This window comes from Peromyscus eremicus, chromosome 3 (assembly GCF_949786415.1).
Source record: "Peromyscus eremicus chromosome 3, PerEre_H2_v1, whole genome shotgun sequence".
Taxonomy (NCBI): Eukaryota; Metazoa; Chordata; class Mammalia; order Rodentia; family Cricetidae; genus Peromyscus; species Peromyscus eremicus.
Window position 1 is genome coordinate 21,989,348 of NC_081418.1, and position 17,223 is coordinate 22,006,570.

The 17,223-nt window shown below is 44.6% G+C and overlaps 1 protein-coding gene across 2 annotated transcripts in view; it reads left to right on the forward strand.

Annotated features, from left to right (window-relative positions):
- The window catches only part of Umad1 (UBAP1-MVB12-associated (UMA) domain containing 1), a 183,269-nt gene that overhangs the window by 9,809 nt on the left and 156,237 nt on the right, over positions 1 to 17,223 (forward strand). For both annotated transcript variants that reach the window (XM_059257368.1, XM_059257369.1), the window contains exon 2: positions 9,253 to 9,424. In XM_059257368.1, the coding sequence (XP_059113351.1) occupies positions 9,343 to 9,424 (82 nt within the window). In that variant the 5' untranslated portion in view covers positions 9,253 to 9,342. The remainder of the gene's footprint in view (positions 1 to 9,252; positions 9,425 to 17,223) is intronic.

The window sequence follows — 17,223 nt, forward strand, 5'->3', positions numbered from 1 at the left end:
TTTGTGTAGATTTGTGTTTTTAATTTTCCTAAAACAGAAAATATATCTTTGAATCATTAACTTAGAAGGATTAATATGACCCTAAAGGCTGTTAAATTATCTTCTTGGTGAGTGACTGTGACTTGTATGATAATTTGCAAACGCAACTTATAATATCTCAGAAGTCTATAACTTGACCTTTCAGATTTCAGTATCACCCCAATATTTGGCAAAAGAAAAGTATGCTTTTGGGCCTTGCACAATGGCTCAGCCAACAAGGTGCTTGATGCCAAGCCTGATGACCCAAGTTTTATCTCCAGTACCCACATGGTGGAAGGAGAGAATCAACTCCCACAAGTTGTCCTCTGATCTCCCCATCTGCACCTTGGCGTTTGCTTGTACACGCGTGCCTGTGTGTATAAGTGTGAGTGTATGTGTGTGCACACCTGCACGTGTGCATGTATGAGCACAAGCACAATAATAAACATTGTTTTTCACTTGAATGGTTTTCAAAAGAGGAGAAGTTTTGTTTTGCTTGAAGTAAAACCTCTGACTTGAAGGTGTTCCCTGACTGGAACTCCTCCCATAGTAGGTGATGACACACATCATCAGAGGCCTAGGACACAGCCTGTCTTTAGTTATGCACTGCCAGTGTTCACAGAGAAGACAGGACACTGTTCTTTATCCCCAGGTGAAGTCTACTCTCCCAAGTCTACTCTCAAATAAATTTCTTTATTCAGGGAGCTCTCTGCTCAGTGGGTAATATTGCAGGAATCCTTTTCATCAAATGCCTTGACTTTTAACTAAGGACAGTCTTGTTAGATGGGGAGCATTTGGTAATGTCCAAAGACATTTTTTGGTGTTTTTAACACAAGCATTGGAGAGTATTTAGTAGGTAGAGACCACAGATTCTACTTAACATACATTGTATAGGATCACTATGAGAGACTTGCAGGTGTGGGGAAGGGGAGCATCTCTTCCTGGGCTCTGTTAAAGCATGCTTGGAATCTGTGCAAATTGTTAATGTTAACTGTAAGTTCTTTATGTTTATACCATAACTTTCCATCTAATGTGGGGCGTTTACCCACCAACCCCACAGTTCCCCAGAGTTTTCTTGAGTGCAAGCAGCAGGAAATATTAGCTAGAAGGATTTAGAGTGTGGAGATAAACAGATAGAAAATACAGGACAGCCTCAAGAGGGCCTGGAACCTATTCCGACAGTCCCTGACTGTCTCTACCCCAGGGTATTTATAGAGACACCAAGGGGTGGAGCAAACGACCTCCCCCCCGCCCAGCACAGCCAAATGCAGACCATCTCAGACACTTGCACTTAGGCCAGTGGTCCAATCATCCTCTCTATGCGGACCTGCTGGGTAAAGCCACGAGGAACCTGAAAATGGGCTCCCACAATTTGATACTCATTTTCCTATAAATACACAAAGATGTCAATACTGGGGCAGTCAGATTTCTAATTCACAGCTGTTGTACTCATCCTTGCTTCCCTAGTTTTCTTGAGCAAAATGACTGTCAGTTAAACAGTCAGATTAGCCTTAGCCAGCACTAGCTGGCTGGAGCACTCCACGAATGCCTTGAGACAACTCTGAAAGATTGCAGCAGATTGCCTGGACTTCTAGAGGTGCAGCCCCAGCCAGGACTGTCGAAATAGCTTGTTCCAGACGTGATACTATCACCAACCTGGATGAGTGATAAGGACTCCATAGCCATTCCACCTTGGCCAAATAGGGAGCACTTCCCCTGGTTGAATGATTACAGTGCCTACACTGTGGCGTCTCTGGAGCTCCCTTGTACTTTTCCAGAATTCTCTATCATGATGCTCTATGTGCAAATTATAGTTCGTGATTATCCAACGTACAAGTATTCTTAGTGTTTTTTGTTTGTTTGTTTTTAAGTTAGCAGTTTGCTAAAAATATCCATAAGGTCATGTTAGGAGAATAAGTTCATTAAATCAAATGTTTTTATTTTCTATTGACATAGATGCACGTGATGTCACTTTCTATTTAGATTATAAGTGAAAAGGTTAGAAGTTTTAAATTGGAGCGTGATATCTCTTAAAAGTGAGGCTATGGCATGCTTGACTCTGTCTAACCTGTGTGTCTTCCCATGAGACTTCGAAAATGAAGCATGTACTGATGGAAACATAGGCAAAATTGTCTTCCAGATTCAGATGAAAACTGATAATAAAATCCACTACAGCTCTGAGTAGGTGACAAGGAAGAAGAACCAAGCTAGGACTGTAATGAGTTGCATATGAGATGATACACACTTTTATGTGGTATCAAAGTCACTACCATACCATATCAAGTTGAAAATGTCACCATTGTCTAGAACGTTGGGCGTGTTTAATTGGTAATCTGATTTTTCTTTTTTGGTGTTATACCTTAGTTGGTTGGCTGGTTCAGTAGTAAAAATATGAAACCTTTTTGGGGGGAAGGTGAAGTTGCCATCATCAGTTTGTGTCTGTATGTGCTGTTCCAGTGAGTCAAATGCAATCTGAGGCAATTTTCAAGCCACTCCTGGCCAGAAGGGGAAAGAGAAATCAAAGAGAAAGAAAGAAAATTGAAAGTTTCCTACTGTTAGGAAAGCTAAATCGTTTTTATTTATTTGTTTGTTTCTTTATTTTGAAAATCAAGGACATTTTTATTATCTTTTGGGAGAAAAGCAACAGATCAGGCCAGCTGTAAATGTGTGCAGCCGCCAGGAGAGGAGAACAGTAAGAGAAGGCCATGCTTTTTGCCGTGGAGGTCAGCTAGCAGCAGTGAGGCACAAGAACGGGCCTTCCGCGGAAGAATGAAAACTCCCAGATGCCAGGGGAAGCATGCTTGTGTTTGGCCAGTGTCTGTAAAGAGATAAAGAGAAGGAAGAAAAGGTTGGGCTTTTCTGAGTTAGGACAGGCCACGTAGCAGAGGCGCACTGGGGCAGCCTGACAGATGAATGCTCTGCAAGCAGCTGCGCTCTCAAGGCTTTTAAATGGGTGAGAGTGAGTATTCAAATGCACTGTGTAGGTTTCATTCAATTTATCTTAAAGGGCTATAAAGGGTTTTATTTCAACACATAAGTATTTGTAGTGTGCCTTTAAGAATGTCTTTAAGAATTTCCAGTGGAAATCTTTAGTTATAAAGGTAAGAGGTGGATGTAGCTGATAATTCTTTACAAACTTGAAGGGGCATGTGAGAGCCCAGGTAGAGTCAGTAGTTTTGAGACTTTAAAGACGTTTATTTTTTGATGGTTTCTTACTCACATATTGTGGATTTGGGTCATTTTTGCCACGCCCACCATTCCCTTCTCATCCCTGCACACTCCTGCTGAGCCCACTCACAACAAGCCTCTCCCACACTTTCATGTCTTGCTTATTTTTTTTTTTTTTTTTTTTTTTTGTGACCCACTGATTTGATTCCAGCATGGATTGGGGGATTACGTTCAAGAGTATGGAGTCCACTGGAAAACAAGTACTCGTTTTTTCTCAGCTATCATCACCTGGCAGTAGTCCCTGAGGGAGGAGAGGGGCCTCATGAGCTCCTTGCCCATCCCTGATGGACTGTTGCTGGGCCTCATCTTGTGCAGCTAACCACCGCTGCTGGAGGTTTATAGGTGTGATGACCATGCCGTTTCCAGAAGTCAGCACTGTGTAGCAGTCCTTCCCATCCTTCAGCTCTTTCGACCCCCGTCTTCTGTGATGTTCACTGAGCCTTGGAGGAGCTGATACAGATTTCTTTTTTAGTATTACTGGCACTTTACCAGTTACGAGTCTCTGTGTTAGCCATTACCTACTGCAAACAGAAGCTTTTCTGACCAAAACTTACCTCTGGGTATAACCGTGTATATTTAGAATTCACTTGATGCCAAGTTGATTGAGCATAACAGTAGCAAGTTTCCCCTTGGGGCCTCTTACTTCCAATGCCATAAACTTGTGATGAGAGTTCCAGGTCCAGGCATGAATATCAAACTGTGAAGTATGCCTTAATTGCAATCAGAAAGTGGTTGGTTACTCCAATAGTAGTCATGCCACTATTGGAACATTGGACACATTTTTTTTTTTGCCGGGTTGGTTGGTATTGTAACTCACAAAGTTCACATATGGGTAAGACAGTTGATGGTTTTTCTGCCCTAGTGGCCTGCATAGCACCTTTTGCTACTGTGAGAGTTAGCCTGCAGAATGGAAGCTCTGTCAGCTTTCTACAGGTTCTCTCTTATTGCTGCAGACTTACAGAACAGGCAAGACAGTCACAACTGAACAGACCCCCAGGAATGACTTAGAGTAGCTAAAGTCTTCCAGAAATTTTCCTTTGTTGATTAGATTTAGGCTATGAAAAATGTCCATTTTTAGGTCTGAAATTGTCATCTGAGGCCGGTTTGCATAATATTCAGTCAAGCAACATAATATTTTACAAAACTGAACTAGTTGCTTCCTTATAAAAAGTCCATTTTTACCTAGCATCTGAATTTCTAGTATGCCTTAAAATCATACTGAAATGGAATTTATTTTCTTTTTGTTATTAATTTTTTAGGTTAGCAAACAAAGTAATGAGTGGGTCTCATGATGTCTTCTTCATACTGTTTTTCTTCTCTTAAACATTCCTTTTCTACTTTTCTTACTCAGCTTATCACTCTCTTTCCTCTGTGGCTGGACTTGTCAGTCATTTTTTTTACTGGCTCTTCTTTAGCTGCATTTTGTACAATGTGCTTCACTGAGCTCTGTTCCACATCATTTCAGTACACTGTTCCCCTTCTCCTCAGATATTTCCTGTCTTAATCCAGTCATCACACTTAGCCTCTGCAGCATTATTTGAAAATTTTAATCTTTGCACAAGGCTCTTCTAGAGTGTATGAATTTAATATTGAACAAATCTTGGTATGCTGCTCTGCATATTCTAATATTTTTTGACTTTTCAGCCTTTAAAATATTTTATCATTAATCTTCTCAGTCTTGATTTCTGTGGGTTATCTATGTATCACCTTGTCTCTGGTGAGGTTCCCTCCTTTGCTATTCTGAAAAACACTCTTGGTCATATTGGTCCTTCTTACTGAAGACTTTCCTTCTCTCTTCATTTCTATTGATGCCCTACCCATCAGATGGTCTAAAGAGCAGTCTACCAGGGCTTTTGGAATTTGTAGTGATCTTTTGGAAGTGATTTATGCTATTTAATGCATTCTTAATCTAAGATTAAAACTGCAAAAAGCATGGAGCACAGCCCTACACTATTTTGGTACTTCTCAGGAGAAATTAGTAAACTTTCATCTGCATTTGTATTTTATTTCCATAATCATGCACTTCATAATGTATCATTACAGAAAAGGAGCATTACACATTGTTTAGGATTTTAATTTTTCAGAAGTATGAAATTTACATATTTTTTGAATTTTGGCACAAGCATGAAGAAGAAAATGTGTTTATAAATACACGCACACGCACACACACACACACACATATATATAGATATCTATCTAGATAGATAGATAGATAGATATCTTCTATCGTAAAGTGGCTGCTGTATTTCAGTCATGCACGAATTTCACTTCTGGTATAGTTACATTAACTAGGAGTCTGGTAGAATTAAACAGTTAATAAACCTGAGAGATCTCTGTTTTTCTTATGTCTTAATCTTGTTGTAGGTGATGTTACTGAAGAAGAAATCCTTGAAATAGTAAGAAAAAAATTATATTATGCACTTTCCCGTACCCCCACTTCAGAGCCGTGAGGTCTGTCTGGTCCCACCTCTGGCATACCTGCTGGGTGTGGTCAGTGTGTATCATTAAAAGTGAATATGTTTCCCCTTTATGTTCAGGTTGTGTTGACTGCATAAAGAAGTGTTTTGTTTTTTACATAGAGATTATCTGTCCAAACACAAATTGGCTTAAAACTTTGAGATGGTTTTCTGAATAATTGTGAACTAAAATGTTTATATAACAACTAAATATGCTATGAGTGTTCATAGCTTTATTGAAGTATCAGGTGATTTGCAGGTTTCTTCTCCCAGTCTATGGCTTGAGAATGTGAAGTCTGTCCCTGTGTACCTCTGAGATCCCGTGTGTCTGCCTATTAGGAGGACTCTATTCTAGCTTAGCCAAAAACAGTGTCACTGCTGGCAAATAATAGATTTTTAAGAATATCGTTTGATATTTTTCCATTTGCAATGGTAAAATTTGCTTATTATAGATAATATTTAAAATACTGAAAATAATAGAGAAGGGAAATAGCCTGAAGCCTGTTCAGGAACTCATGTAGACGTCATCACTGTAGACGTCATCACCCATGTACGTCAGATGCTGCACTGAGGCGTCCGTGCTGTTTACAGGCCCCTCTTACTTTCGGTGCTGCTCTATGATTGGTGCGAGCGATTGTTTCAGAGGAACTGTCGGCAGCTGACGGTTTGTCCCTCAGATACGAGTCCAGGGCTGCAGCAGCGGTGCTGTCCCAGTCTCCGTCCTGAGCACCTAACCAGTGCTGGCAAAACAGAAACACAAAGTCAGTCAGTCTTGAACATAGATGTTGTGGAGTTTGGAGATGTCTTCAAAGCAAAGAGGAGCAAGGCTTGGAAAAGTAGGGACTGATAAAGACAGAAGTAGAATTATAAAGACAGAAATTGGAATTAGTCAAATGTAATCAAAAGAAGAATGTAGTGTTGAAGGCCCATACAAATGTCAGGAATTTTTAGACTGCCTTGTCTTCTAGGTTTTGTTTTTAGTATGTGTGTGTGTGTGTGTGTGTGTGTGTGTGTGTGTATTTATGCTGGAGCACATTACAATATTGCATGAGTGGAGGTCAGGGGACAACTTTTGGAGTCAGTTGTCACTTTACACACCACAGGATGCTAACCAACTCCATGTGAGCCAGTCTAGGAACTTTGAGCTCGGGTTGTTACCTTGATTCTGCCTCCCATCTTGCTATCGGAGCACTGGGTTACAGCAGGGAGCTGCTCATCCTACTTTGTCCATGGGGTCCAGGGGCCCGAAATCAGGCTGTCAGACTTCCACAGCAAGTGCCTGATGCACTGAGCAGTCTCTCCAGTTCTATTTTTTTGAGATAGGATTTCACTACGTAGCACTTGCTGGCCCAGAACTTGCTATATCGACTGGCCAGGCATTACCTTACTGTGCTCCGTCCTCCTCTGATAGCCAAGGACTGGAATTACAGACATGAATCACCATACCTGGCTTTGATATTCTATTGATTAAAAAGCAGATACCAGTAAGATTTGGTTGTGCATGGTGGTGGGTGTCTATAGTCCTATCTATTCTAGATGCTAAGGAAGGAAGATCAGTGAGGTTAACCTCCATACCATACCAAGAACCTGTCTCCACCCTGTTGGGTGCTGGAATTCTAGGCATCTGCCACAATTTCTATCTTTTCATCTTTTCCTTTTGATTTTTCTTCTCACTGTGTTTTTCACTACTTCCATGGAAGCCATGTCTCCTGGTGTTCTCTGAAGGGGTGCCAGCCTGTTTGCAGTCTCCTTTTGGCTCTATCAGGGTATACAGTAAAGCTCTGTCTTTGAGGATGGGGGAGGTCATCTTCTGTTTTGAAATACTATCCTTTTCTCATGGCCGATGTTTTGTCCTTTCCATTTTTTATTCCGTTTAAAAGAGAAATCTACTGGGGGTAGTGGCGCACTTTTTAAATTCCAGCACTGAGCACTGGGGATTGGGGGCTGGCAGAGGCCCCCAATCTTGAGTTTAAAACCAGTCTGGTCTACAAAGTAGGTTCTATGCCAGCCATGGCTAAACAGAGAGACTTTGGTTTTAAAATAACAGCAAAAACCCAAAACAACCTCACACAAATACACAAAATGAAATCTGACAGCTCTATTTTCTGTTAACAGGTAGGTATAGTAGTTTTCTTCTGCCATTTGTTTATATTGGGCTCAGTGTCCTTCCTGGACCTGTGTGGTCATGATAACCTTCATAATTCTTAGTACCCTTTCCAGCATCACAAGGCTTTTCCTAGGGTTAAATGTTAGGGCTGGAATTTATGAAAACCAAAATTAGGAGTGCTTTCTACCATTAGGGCGCTGCCTTATCTTAATTCTTTTGCTTGGAGGGACTGTAGGCAGCATATAATGTGAGCTTGCTAGCATGCTTTAGCTTTTGTCTGAGTTGTTTTCTAAGTTTTCATTCTACAGGAATGTGCAAAGATGGTAGTGGTAGGTGGGGTGTGTGTCGGGGACAATTCACCAATCCCAAGATCTGTTGTGGAATATTATTTTAACAGAGCAAAGATGTGTTACATTTGTTTATGCTGCAGAATATTACTTTAACTATGTGAAGGTTTCTGCTGCCTTTGTTAACAATGTAAAGATGTATCACATTTGTTTGTGCTGAATTTGTTTAATTATGTAAAGATGTGTTGCTGTTTCACCTTGCCTGCCTAAGGCACCTGATTGGTCTAATAAAAAGCTGAACAGCCAATAGCTAGACAGGAGAGGGATAGGCAGGACTGGCGAGCAGAGAGAATAAATAGGAGGTGGAATCTAGGAAGAACGAGAGAGAAGAAGGAGAGAACAAGGAAAAAGGGAGGGACACACCTGGGTGGGGCCTGAAGCTAGGCAGCCTCCAGTCAGACACAAGAAGCAGTGAAAGTAAGATATACAGAATCAAAGAAAGGTAAAAAGCCCCGAGGCAAAACGTAGATGAAGAGATACAGGTAAAGTTGTAAGAGCTAGCACGAAATGAGCCTAAGCTAAGGCCAAGCATTCATAACTAATAATAAGTCATGATTTGGGAGCTAGTTGGTGGTCCAAAAGAAACCCTGATACAAAGATCTGTCTGGGTGGGGGCTCGGGGTTGGCAGTGTTTCTTTTTCTTCCCTTTTTTATGATGGTACAGCACAGTGCCTAAAGCAGGTAACCGAGAGGGAAAGGATGTCTGCAGCGCCTTCTTCTCTTCTTTTTCAGTGTCTTGGGCTTTATGAGGCTTCAGCTGAGTATGGCCTAGTGAAGAAGTATTGTCCAGTGAAGAAGTCTAGACAAGTCTTTTTTTTCCTCCCCTCAAACTAATGTTTATTCTGTGGTTTGTGAAATTCTTTAGATTCAGGTGTTATCTGTTGATTTTAGTCTTCCAGGGAGCATTTCCTTGAATGTTTTTCTGAATCTTCAGAAACTGATAGTGGTTGCACTGTGAACTCTAAAGGCACAGATTTTAGACTCTAAACAGTTGTATCTTGATTTGTACCTTCATCTTCTAATAGCTAGAGAAAGTTTGATGCTTTTAAGTCTGACAGTAGACGACCTCAGAGTTGTTATGCTACCTTTATGACAGGCTCTTTACCAAGAAGGGCATGAGTTCTGGCCCCATCTGAGTTGACCTCATACAGAATGTCTGTTTCAGAGACCAGTGGCGGAGACGACTATGTTCCACTTCTTCCGAAAGCCTCCAGAGTCCAAAAAGCCCTCTGTACCTGAGCCAGAAGCAGATGGATTTGTCCTCTTAGGTGAGTCTTTTTAAGAAACAAAATACTAATTAAATGAATTATTTTAAAATTAATTTGATAATTATATGATCGGTTTCTAAACTATGTTTTCTAATTTCAGAATAAGTTAAGTGTGTACTTTAAAAAGCACTATGGCTAAGCCTGCTTCTCCGACCCTTCCCTGTACAGTTGGGAGTTTGTGACTTGCCAGGCAGAAGGCTCTGCTGGCCTCAGTGGTAGTCTCTGGGAGGCTGCGGGGGTTCATTGCTTTTCCTCTCTCCTCCTGAATTTGCCATCAGCAAAACTTCAGAAAACCCCCAGGCCTCCTGGAAACCGTTTGTCTTCTGGAGTTTGGCAATATAGGCTTCTCTTAGGAATTTATTCCAGCTAAGTCTGGTTTTCCATTCATGGTTTTCTATTTCTTTTCTTTTCTTTTTTAATCTCTATAAAGTTAAGACACTATAGAGAACTTTGCTCAGTTTTTGTTTATATACAATTAGAAATGGTATTATTCTGTGTCACCATGTACTCACTTAAAGAACAGGACAATGGCACCTTGCGTGTGCAACGTCACATACAGTTTCTAGAGTATTTTATGTATCTTTTTACCTTCTACCTCTTCAGTTTGCCAGCATGGAACATCAGAGACAAGGTCTGTCCATGGAAAGTGGCTCTGCTTTTGTACTGTGTGTGTAACCTTGAACAAAGGTTTCATTGGTTTTCAGGTGTCTACTTTACAGCTCTCCCGCCTTAGCAGGTAAAGTTCATCTGCTGTGGGCTGCCTTCCCTTTTCCCAGGAAGACTGGAGTTAGAAGCATCTTTGATTGAGACTTGGAAGTCTCACAGGCTTCCAGATTTGTTATTTCATGAGGGAATTTCTAAGACTTAATGACTCTAATATGCTCAGTACCAGCTGTTCTGTCTGCTATATCGAACTCTAATGGTACATTTTCTCAAAGGCTGACATGCTGTGTTTTGAACAAGTTTTCCCAGGACCATCTTGGACTGAGCATGATTGATATTCCCATGACTGTATGTCTCTGAGACTTACGAAGAGGAATCACTTCCATCATAATCCTAGGAAACCAATAAAATACCCAGTGTAGTTGGTATTACACCTTGTTCAAATGCCCCAGCAAGACCACAGTTCCCATTGTCAGCCGAGGCCTCCTTGTCTCTCAGGAACTGTCAGCTGAGACCTGTGTCTGGTCAACCCTATTTGGTTTCAGATGCAAAGCTTCCAGCTTCACTGATTTCTTCAGAAAAAGAAAAGAAAACTACTTTGTAGAGCTGATGTTCTGTGGGCTTAGTTAGCTCTCCTGAAGTTTCCTGCTATGAGTCAGTGTCTCCGAGCTCCCATTTCCTGTCTCCTTTCCCTTTCCTCTGTCACATCATCTCACTTCTCCCTCAGGAGCATTGCACAGGTTTACAGGTAAGTACAAACATGAATGCTGACTTGACAGCCAGAGCCTTTGGCTTGACATCACAGCTTCACTACTTATTAGGGTTTCTAGCTTTAGGAAGCTATTTACAATCTTGGGTGTCACTGAGCGTGTTATCAGTACCTACCCTATGGGACCAGTGTAGAATTAAACAAATTAGTGTGCATAAAATGCTTAGAATAACCTGTAAGTGAGTTACTTACACTGTACACAGAGGACTTAATTGTGCAGGTTCTTCTCCTTGCATAAAGAAAATTGGAATTAGCCTGGGTAATCTGTTCCCAGAGTCTGTCTTTTAATCCCTGTACTGTTGCAGTTTTAAAATGCTGGACTGTCAGCATTTGAAATTTTTGAATTCAATTTGCTTAGGTATTATAAAACAAGAGGCAGGTAAATTTGTGATACACTGTTAACAATGCGGTTACTGTAGATAATGATACTGTTCTACACATATCAAAGAGGTGGAGGAGAGGGGTCAGTGTTTCTGCCATGTCCTCAGTTTTAATCTAAGTCATTAGTGATCTTTTAAGCTTTAATAAAAAACCGGAAACCTTTAATTGCATACTTACCACTCGAAAGTGCTTTTAAAATAAGGGAGCATTTAGTGTTGTTTTACTGTTCATTAAGTTTGGCTACCTCACACTTTTACTATCTAATATTTTAAATAAGTAAATGTAAGTAAATAAATAAAGTAAGTTTTATACTGTCGTATAAAACTAATGTCATCAAAGTGGAAGGCTCATGGTATTAATGTTTCATTAATATTAATATGCATGTCATATTATGTCAGCATTCAAGGACATAACTGACTTTCCTGATGGCAAGCCTGACAGTTACTAGGAATGTTGTATTGTCTTTCAAAAATATAATGACCAACTTTAAAATTTATTTCTTCTGGGAATTTTCCCCTTTTTGTCATGTCACTCTCTAGCAATGTCTTTATGTAATATCTACTGTAGTCTCAGAGCATACCATATGAAGATACTTTGAAAAGGTAAGTTAAGTGGTACACATGAGATATTCTTGTGATCTTATTGCTAACATGGTGCCATACTCATGTGTTCTGGAATATGTACTAGTGACTCTTCTGTTGCTGTGAACAAACACCACAGCCAAAGGCAACTTCCGGGAGAAAAGAGTTGATTTCACTTCTGGTTGCAGAGAACTAGAGTCCATAGCAGCAGGAAAGGCACAGTAGCCCGAGGCCAGCTCGGGAAGCAGAGGGATCACTTCTCAACTGTTCAGTCCTACAAGGAAGCTAGGAGAGAGAACTGCAAGTCAGCTGAGGCTGTAAACTCAAAACCCCCACTACTTCCTCCAGTAAGGCTTCAGGTCCTAAACTTCCATAACTTTACCACCTATTGGAGATCAGGTGTTCAAATGCATGATGAGGGGGTACATTTTCATTAAAGCTGAAAGACCCCCGAAGGCAGTCTTCCCTCAGGAGAGACCCTCGCCTCCAAGGAAGACACCGAGACCACGAATCAGATGCAAACAGCAAGAGGCTTTATTCAGGAACACGGGTACCCGGGGCGACACAGACTCTCGAGAAGCTCAAGGGACTGGCGCGCCCACGGGCTGGAGCAGAGGGTTTTTATAGGGTCGGGCACGGGTACAGAAACAAGAAGCCTGGTTACAGAGTCTTGATTGGATGATGCAAATGAGGCCAGTTCTGATTGGATGATTCATATGAGGCCAGGTTCGAACCCAGGTCAGCTCGTGGTTTCTCCCCGAGCTCGCCCACGCCTAGCTTCTGTCTAGGGTACAGGGTGTTTTTCTGACCTTTTAGTTCCTTGCTCTGGGGCCTGGTGGCTAAGTACAAATGTTCTGTTTATCCCATGTCCGTTAACTGAACTCCTCAGTACCTCTCAGGCTTTATTCATAAGCAGCTGAGCTAAGCTATGTTAGGCGGGGAGGCTGGGGGTCTTTCATTCCCCCATTTTCTTATCTCAGGAATGGAATCCTCCATTCATGGGGAAGATTGGTGACGCGACTCGGGCTCCGTCTGGTTGAGCCTTTGATATTGCTGGGTTAATACCAAAGTCTGAACAATAGAGATGCGTTCCCTGATAAATTGGACAAGTCTATTTATGATACAGGGCCCAAACGTCAGGAGGAATAATAGGATCAGAAGGGGTCCCAGTAGGGTGGAAATGAGGGTGGTGATCCAGGGGGACCTTCTGAACCATCCTTCAAACCATCCCTGTTGCTCTTCAAAGAATTTTTGTCTCTGTTCTAGTCTTTTTCTTAATTTCGCCATACTATCTCGTACCACCCCAGTGTGGTCGGCATAGAAGCAGCATTCTTCCTTGAGGGCAGCGCATAATCCCCCTTCCTGTAAAAACAGAATGTCTAGGCCTCTTCTATTTTGTAGTACTACTTCAGAAAGGGAAGTTAAGGATTTTTCTAGAGCACTTATTGACTCCTCCAAGGCCTGTAAGTCTTGATTCATGGCCATTTGGAGCTGCCTAAATTGCTGGGTTTCCAGTAGGGCTGTGGTACCGGTCCCTACTCCGGCCGCTATCCCTCCCATAGTCAGCCCTCTTAGTAATAATGCCAGGGTTAGGGACACCGGTTCTCTTTTATATCGATGGAGGTCCCTTCCCAGTTCGAAGTGTGAGTAAATCTCCTCTGGGTTATGGTAAACTATCCTTGGGTACAACTCGATGAGCACACAAAAATCAGAGGTAGCATTGAGGGCTGAGACTGAAACGCAGGGGGTGAGCCCAGTATTACATGCCCAATAGGTACCATTAGGGCCGGTGACGTAACCAGAGACATCGCTTACGGACAGGATGCGGTTACACAGGTGTTGGTGGGTGCGGGGGATGCTCCCTAGACATAGTCCTCGTCCTGACACCTCTGAGATTGTGAGCTTATGTTGGGCTGTCCCTAGACATTGGCTTGGAGGGGGACTGTGGGAGTTAATATAATTACCCTGGGTTGCTATCCCCTCGTAGTAGGGAGGTTGGGAAACCAGACATAGCCAACATTCTTGCGTTCTATTTGGGTAGGTTAAGTTTAAGGCCTGGTAAGCCCCTGCTAGCAGACCCAAGAGCCGATCTCCGGTTCCTGGTCGGGGTGGCTTGGTAGTGGCTGGAGTTATACCGGGACTAGTAGTCAAACCGGGTCGAGGGGTAATCTTCGGGGGTGCTGGAATAGGTGAGGAGGGGCGCTTCTGGTCAGAGAGAACCTGATTGGGGCCCATGGGGGCGGAGGCCTCCTCAATCTTAAGTCTGATAGTGAACCTTACGCCCCGATCATACCCGTATTCATATAACCTGAGTCCCCAAGTGTGCCCCCGTTGCCAGTTTCTATCAGCCTTCCCCGGGCCAGTGAAAGTTATATTTAGGGGGAGTGAAAGCCCGGGCTTGAATCGGCTGACCTCGGGGGACCCATCTGAGCAAGGCCATTTGCCTGTAACCTTCCTGAAACCTCTATTGGTCTGGATCAGGTCCCAGCTTGAGCTTGGACTCCAGTATGCTGCGCCAGTGGTCTCGCAGCCCCATTTGGCACAGAAAAAATCTCCTTCCCCCCCGCATCTCTTTGCAAGGGCCCAACCCCTCCCATCCCCCGGACAAACATAAAAGTCCGACTGGGCGAATATACATCTTGCTTGAGGGTGACGGCATCCCGGATCCGGCCAATGCACCCCCCCCGGGTGGATGGAGGAGTTTAAGGCATCAGGCTTAATGCCCTCAACCCCCCAAAATCCCGAATTCAATGCCAACTGACAGAAATCAGGAGTTGGGGGGGCCACCATGTAAAGGGGGTATGGAGGGCGGTCGTCTGCCAGGCCGTCTCCCCAGTTTGTGAGATGACCTGCCAAGTGAGTTTCTTGACTAGGTGCGGGCTCTCTGCCGCCCTAGTCCCCTGGGGATAGACTGAGCTCAAAAGGAGGGGAAGGAGGAGGGGGAGCCGCGGGCCAACCTTATTTTTAGGGGGTTCTGTGAGCGGTACACTGTCCATGTTGATTCTCTGGATCCTGCTGGGTCGTTCTCCCCGGCAGCCTTCACATGAGAGGCGTGGATCCATGCAGCAATCCCGTCGACCTTGAGTGCAGTGGGGGTGGTCAGCAAGACAGTGTAGGGCCCCTTCCACCGTGGCTCTAGATTTGTAGTCTGGTGGCGCCGAACCCAAACGGAGTCCCCAATCTGGAAAGGGTGGGGGACCACCGGCTTGTCCAGCTGCTCTCGGTAGGCTTTAGCCAAGGGTTTCCAAATCTCCTTCTGCACCAGCTGGAGGGCCTGTAGATGTGCCTCCAAAGTGGGGCTGGTGGCAAAAGATGAGATATCAGGATGGAGAAATTTCACGACTGGAGGTGGGGCCCCATATAGAATTTCAAAAGGGGTTAGGCCGTGCGGCCCAGGAGTATTCCGGGCTCGGTAAAGAGCCAAGGGGAGTAGGAGCACCCAATCTCTAGTGCCAGTTGCAAGCGTTAATTTGGTTAAAGTCTCCTTGATTGTCCTATTAGCTCGCTCTACCTGTCCTGAACTCTGGGGGCGGTATGCGCAATGGAGTCTCCAGTCCATCCCCAACAGTTTGGCCACCTTCTGACTTACCTGGGAGACGAAGGCAGGCCCATTGTCTGACCCCAATATCTGAGGCATCCCATACCTTGGGAAGATTTCCTCCAACAGTTTCTTTGTGACTATATTAGCCGTCTCATTCTTGGTTGGAAATGCCTCAATCCATCCTGAAAAGGTGTCCACAAAGACCAGGAGGTACCGGTATCCATAGAGTCCGGGTTTTACTTCTGTAAAGTCTATCTCCCAATGCACACCGGGACGGTGGCCCCTCAAACGGGCTCCTTTGGCTAGATGTGCTTTACCTGCATTGACCTGGGCACATGCGGGGCAGGTAGAGGCCACCCGTCGGAGCACCCGATTCTGGTTTAGCAGAATTGTCCCGGTGTTTTCTCTGTCTATCAGGGCCTTTATTTTTGTCTCACTTAGATGAGTTAGGGCATGGAGGAATTGTAACATATGGTGGGTGTGAGAGGTGGGCATCACTATCCGGTTCCCCAGTAGGTAGGCTTGTCTCTGTGGGTCCCAGTCCGCCCCCATTTTCTTTGCTAGCTCATGGTCTTCGGGGCTGTAGGGCATGGGCTCTCTCCCGGGTGGAGGAGGCTCTGGAGTGTCCTGTATAGCCATTAACTGGCTATTCCCTATCGGCTGGGATGCCACTGTCCGGGCAGTCAAATCCGCCAGCCGGTTCCCCTTGGCTATCTTGGAGTTGTCTTTTTGGTGCCCCGGGCAGTGGACAATGCTGAGCTGGAGCGGGAGAAACAGGGCCCGCAGGAGGTCCAGGATTTCCTTTTTGTTCTTCATCTCTTTACCTGCGGATGTGAGCAGGCCCCTCCGTCGGTAGATTTCACCATGGACATGTGCAGTGGCGAAGGCGTATCTGCTATCTGTATACACGATGAGTTTCTTACCTTCTGCCATCCGAAGGGCCTGGGTGAGGGCGATCAGTTCCGCCCGCTGAGCCGAAGTCCCAGGCGGGAGGGCCGAGGCCCATACCACTTCGGACTCAGTGGTGACAGCTGCCCCGGCCCTGCGTTCTCCTCCGTCCAGGTAGCTGCTCCCATCTGTGTACCAGACGACATCTGGGTTCTTGAGCGGCTGATCTGTTAGGTCAGGGCGAGTGCCATGCGCCTCGGCTAAAATCTGGAGGCAATCATGCTCTATGGATGGGCTAGGCAGCGGCAGCAAGGTGGCAGGGTTAAGGGAGACAACGGGTCCGAACGTGACCCGGTCTGAGTCCAAGAGTAAGGCCTGGTAGTAAGTCATTCGGGCGTTGGAGAGCCATCTGTCTGGTGGTTGTCGGACCAAGGCCTCCACGGCATGGGAGGCCAGTACAGTCAGGGGCTGACCCAGGGTCAGTTTCCCGGCATCCTTGAGTAGAACTGCAATGGCTGCCACCATGCGGAGGCAGGGAGGCCATCCTATGGCCACAGGGTCCAATTTCTTGGACAAGTATGCCACAGGTCTCCTCCAGGGTCCCAGTCTTTGCACCAGCACCCCTTTAGCAAAGCCCGAGTTCTCATCTACAAACAGTTCAAAGGGTTTGGTAAGATCTGGCAGACCCAGAGCCGGGGCCTCAAGTAAGGCCTTCTTGATCTGTTGGAATGCTTCCTGCTGCTTCTCTCCCCATTGGAACATTACCCCTGGTTTTGTGAGGGGATATAGGGGGGCGGCCAATTCAGCGAACCCGGGGATCCATAAGCGACAGTATCCAGCCGTACCCAGGAATTCCCGAACCTGGCGGGGGCTGCGAGGAGGGGGAATAGAGAGTATTGTCTCTTTCCTGGCCTCCGTCAGCCATCTCTGTCCCCCAGTCAGGGTATAGCCCAGGTACGTGACCTTGTCTCGGCAA